The 4066-nt window shown below is 39.4% G+C and overlaps 1 protein-coding gene across 1 annotated transcript in view; it reads right to left on the bottom strand.

Moving 5' to 3' along the window:
* Positions 1 to 3328, bottom strand: part of ST3GAL3 (ST3 beta-galactoside alpha-2,3-sialyltransferase 3) — a 346519-nt gene extending 343191 nt beyond the window's left edge. The window contains exon 1 of the mRNA XM_007953053.1: positions 3214 to 3328. Within this exon, the coding sequence (XP_007951244.1) occupies positions 3214 to 3328 (115 nt within the window). The remainder of the gene's footprint in view (positions 1 to 3213) is intronic.
* Between the last annotated feature and the right edge of the window lie 738 nt (positions 3329 to 4066).

Here is a 4066-nt window from a genome sequence, read left to right as displayed (position 1 = left end):
GAAAAGGTAACTATGGGGAGGAAGTGGGAGGGGAGCTGTTGCATTGTGGTAAACTGTGGTCAATGTCATGAGACAAAATATATGTGAACCGCTGTATGGAAAGTGAATTTGTTCTGCAAAACTTCACCCAAATCACAATTTAAAAAAAAAAAACAAAAAACCTCACTGCCATCAAGTTGGATCCGACTCATAGTGACCCCTCCTTTGGTTTCCAAAGTATCACTATGGAAGTAGATTGCCCAATCTTCCTTCTGAGGAATGTCTGGTGGGTTTGAACTGTCAGCCTTCTGGTTAGCAGTCAAATGCTTTAGGCACTGCGCTACCAGAGCTCCCCAAACTAAGTAAAATGTTGGGAAAATTAATTAAGCCTTGGGTAAATCCTGGCCAAATAAGCAGTACCACAATAAATGGATAAAAGACTGCAGTTGTCACAGATTTCATATTACTTGGTTCCAAAATCAACACCAATGGAAGCAGCAGTCAAGAAATCAGATGAGGTAATGCACTGGGCAAATCTTGCTGCAAAAGACCTTTTTAAAGTGCTGAAGAGTGAAGATGTCTCTTTGAAGACTAAGCTGTACCTAACCCAACCCATGGTATTTTCAATCACCTCATTATGCATGTGAAAGACAGACAATGAATAAGAATAACTGAAGAAGAGTTGATGCTTTTGAGTTGTGGTGTTGGCAAAGAATACTGAAAGTACCATGGCCTGCCAGAAGAATTAACAAATCTGTCCTGGAAAGGTGCAGCTGGAATGCTCCTTGGAAGTGAGAATGGCCAGACTTCATCTCACCTACTCTAGTCATGCTGTCAGACGGGATTATTCTCTGGAGAATATCATGCTTGGTAAAGTGGAAGGTCAGCAGAAAAGGGGAAGACCCTCAATGAGATAGTCTGACACAGTGACTACAACGATGGGCTCAGGTATAGCAAGGATTGTGAGGCTGGCACAGTACTGGGCAGTATTTTATTCTGTTGTACATAGGGTCGCTATGAGTCGGAGCCCCCTCAATGGCACCTAACAATAACAATAACAACAACAAGTGCTTCAGTTTGTCCAACTGGAAAACGGGGACACTAATAACCTCTTCACAGGGCGGCTGTTGTTAGCTGCCGCTGAGTTGATCCTGAGTCATGGCAACCTCATGTGTTACACAGCAGAACTGCGTACAAAGGGTTTTATTGTCTGTAATTTTAACGAAGCAGATCACCAGGCCTTTTCCTCTGCAGTACAACTGGATGGGCTCAAACTGTCAACATCAGGTTAGCAGTCAAGTGTAAATCATATGGTGGTCAAACTGCCACCCAGTGACTTTCAGAGTGTTATACAGTAAAACTTGTGAAAGCTGGAAACTGTGTAAGGTGGAGACTGTCAGAGAAGGAAAATGCAAATATTTTCCACTAAAGCAAGCAATAATAAAGTGGTAAAAGTATATCTGTCAAAGGCAGAAAACCTGCAAGATCCAGAAAAATAAGGTATTCCTATGAGTTCTGGGTCTCACAGGTTTCACTGTAGTTAAGAAATAAATTAAATTAAGTATGTAAAATGTCTAGAACATACCTGACACACAATAAAAAGTTAATTTCCTTCCTTGCTTTTCTGGGGAAGTATTACTTGATCCTTGATTACTCCTGTAAGTCAGTAGCTCTTAACAGAGAAGGAGACCTCCACCATAGCACATATTCCCAACCAGATTACAGATTAGCTGGATCCATCCAATGTGGATATAGACAACTCCTCTCCTCCTCTAACTCTACTGCACTGATATAAACACTCATTGTCCTGGGTAGCATCCTTGATTTAAAAAATAAGTCTATACAGAATAAACTCTTGAAACACAAAATAACTAGTGGTAATAAATTAACCATTTAACAGGTATATACATGTGCCAAACCAAACTCACTGCTGTCGAGTCAGATCCAACTCATAACGACCTCTCCTTCGGTTTCCAAGGCGGCATCACTATGGAAGTAGATTGCCCAACCTTCCTTCCTTCTTTTTTTGGTTTACAAATGTTTCAAAAGAAAACAATAAATTAAAAATAACTTTTCAAAATTGGCTTGAAACTGCTTTAGCATTTAGGGCTGTGTGAACTACCTTATAGGAACAATCCTTACCTTAGGGTCTCAATAAAACAGTGGTCCAGTTTGCTGGGTGCCTTTCCAACTCATTCTGAGAAATGACTCTACTATCAAGTGAATTCTACACTGGTATCCAGTAAATATTTATAAAAATACAACTAAAGAAATGTACATGTTCAATGGGAATCAGAACTGTTGTTGTTGTCGTTATGTGCCGTCGAGTCAGACCCAACTCATAGTGACCCCTCCTTGTGTTTCCGAGGCAGTATTGCTACGGAAGTAGTTTGCCCAACCTTCCTTCTGAGGAGTGGCTGCCTAATACTTCCTGTACCAGGTTCAGGCTGTCATCAGTGGAACCAAGAGGAAAACCATTTAGGGTCACCGTAAGATACTTTGAGCTTCAGCCAAGAAGAGAACGTGCAAAGGTTAGTGCTGATCAGTGTAACCCCTTCAACTGCAAGTCAACAACCAAAACACAGAAGGAGCATCAGGTGAATACAAACCAAGTCACAGGGGTTCAGGCAGCTATGTGGAAAGCACTACATAACACATGGGACTAAATGCACAGATGATAAAAGGAATTAGTAATTACTGGTCAGGGAAAAGAAGTCATTATTCTCATCAGGTACAGGTTCAATAACAGCAAAAGCCAGAGGGATTAAGTACACAGAGTTCTTTAAGAAAAAAAAAGTTATTAAATTCAAAATTAAAGGAAAAGGCAAAGATGAATGTTTTAAGGGTAGAAGAAATAGCAACTTTAATACCACGCCCCAAGGCAATAAATGGCACTGCTAATGGCAACACCCTGTAGTAATTTAGTAGATGAACAAAAACATGCAACAGCTAATATAGTTTGAGTTTTTATTGAAGAAAAGCTCCATTCTCACTGGCTTCATAAAAGGAACTGGGATTTGCCACAGCATGCAGTTTTTCAAAAACATCAAAATTCTTAGCCTCCAGCAACTAAGTGATAAAGCAACTAAAGTGGTAAAGCCTAAGTCCCAGATATGTTCAGTTTACTCTCATTGTCCATCTCTGAAGAATATGAGGCGTTAGAGCTGCACGAAAAGCCAGACAACTGATGTGCAACAGGCTTCTCCCTGGGTGGGCTAGCGTGACTATACTTACTGGAGTCCTCCCACTGGAGTAAGTGTAGCTTCCACGCAGAATAATACAGAAATCCCAGTACCAGAAAGAGGCAGAGGGCTAGCAGCAGATTACGCACAAATACCAAGAGTCCCATCTTCACATGATTTGTGATTTCCTACATGACCTAAGGGGAAAAAGAAATCAGGTCATAAAAGATAAAATAATCATCTTATTGATACATTCTATCTTAAAACAAAGTATCTCCAGAGAGAATTTCCAAATGAAAGGCAACCTAGAATTACCACCAAGTTCTTGACATGACATCTTCTAACTTGTTCATCATCATCTCAAGGAACAGCTCCACCAGTCACCCAGCACTCAAGCTAGAAATAAGCTGTTATCTCTGCATCCTCCCTCTCCCTCATTCCTGACGTCCAGTCAATGACTGAGTTCTGACAATTCTAACCGCCCAAGTAAATCTCAAATCATATCCCCCACCCACTACCACTACTCTGATCCAAGCATCACCATATTCCCTATCTCCTCTCAGAGATGCTCATAACACAGTAACATACGAAAAATAAATTAAGTGTAAATGTTATAAGTGAAAGGATAAAAAATATCATTTGCACATTATATAATTATCCATCTAGAAAAGCCAAGAGAATCAATTGAAAAAAAAATATATTAGAACTAAAAGCAAGTTTGATAAGTAGGTGACAATGAGATTCATTTATAAAAACCAATAGCATCTTAGAAACAATGCCAATAATAACCAATTTGAAAATGTAAAGGGAAAAAAATCCATTCATAATGATAAAAAAAAAAATCTATAAAATATCTAAAAATAAACTTCAGAAGTCAGCAAGATTTTCACTAAAGGACATTTTTT

This window comes from Orycteropus afer, unplaced genomic scaffold (assembly GCF_000298275.1).
Source record: "Orycteropus afer afer isolate SDZICR_OR568_19922 unplaced genomic scaffold, OryAfe1.0 scaffold00370, whole genome shotgun sequence".
Lineage (NCBI taxonomy): Eukaryota > Metazoa > Chordata > Mammalia > Tubulidentata > Orycteropodidae > Orycteropus > Orycteropus afer.
Note: the sequence above shows the minus strand (reverse complement) of the source record. Positions and strands in the feature narration are given on the sequence as shown.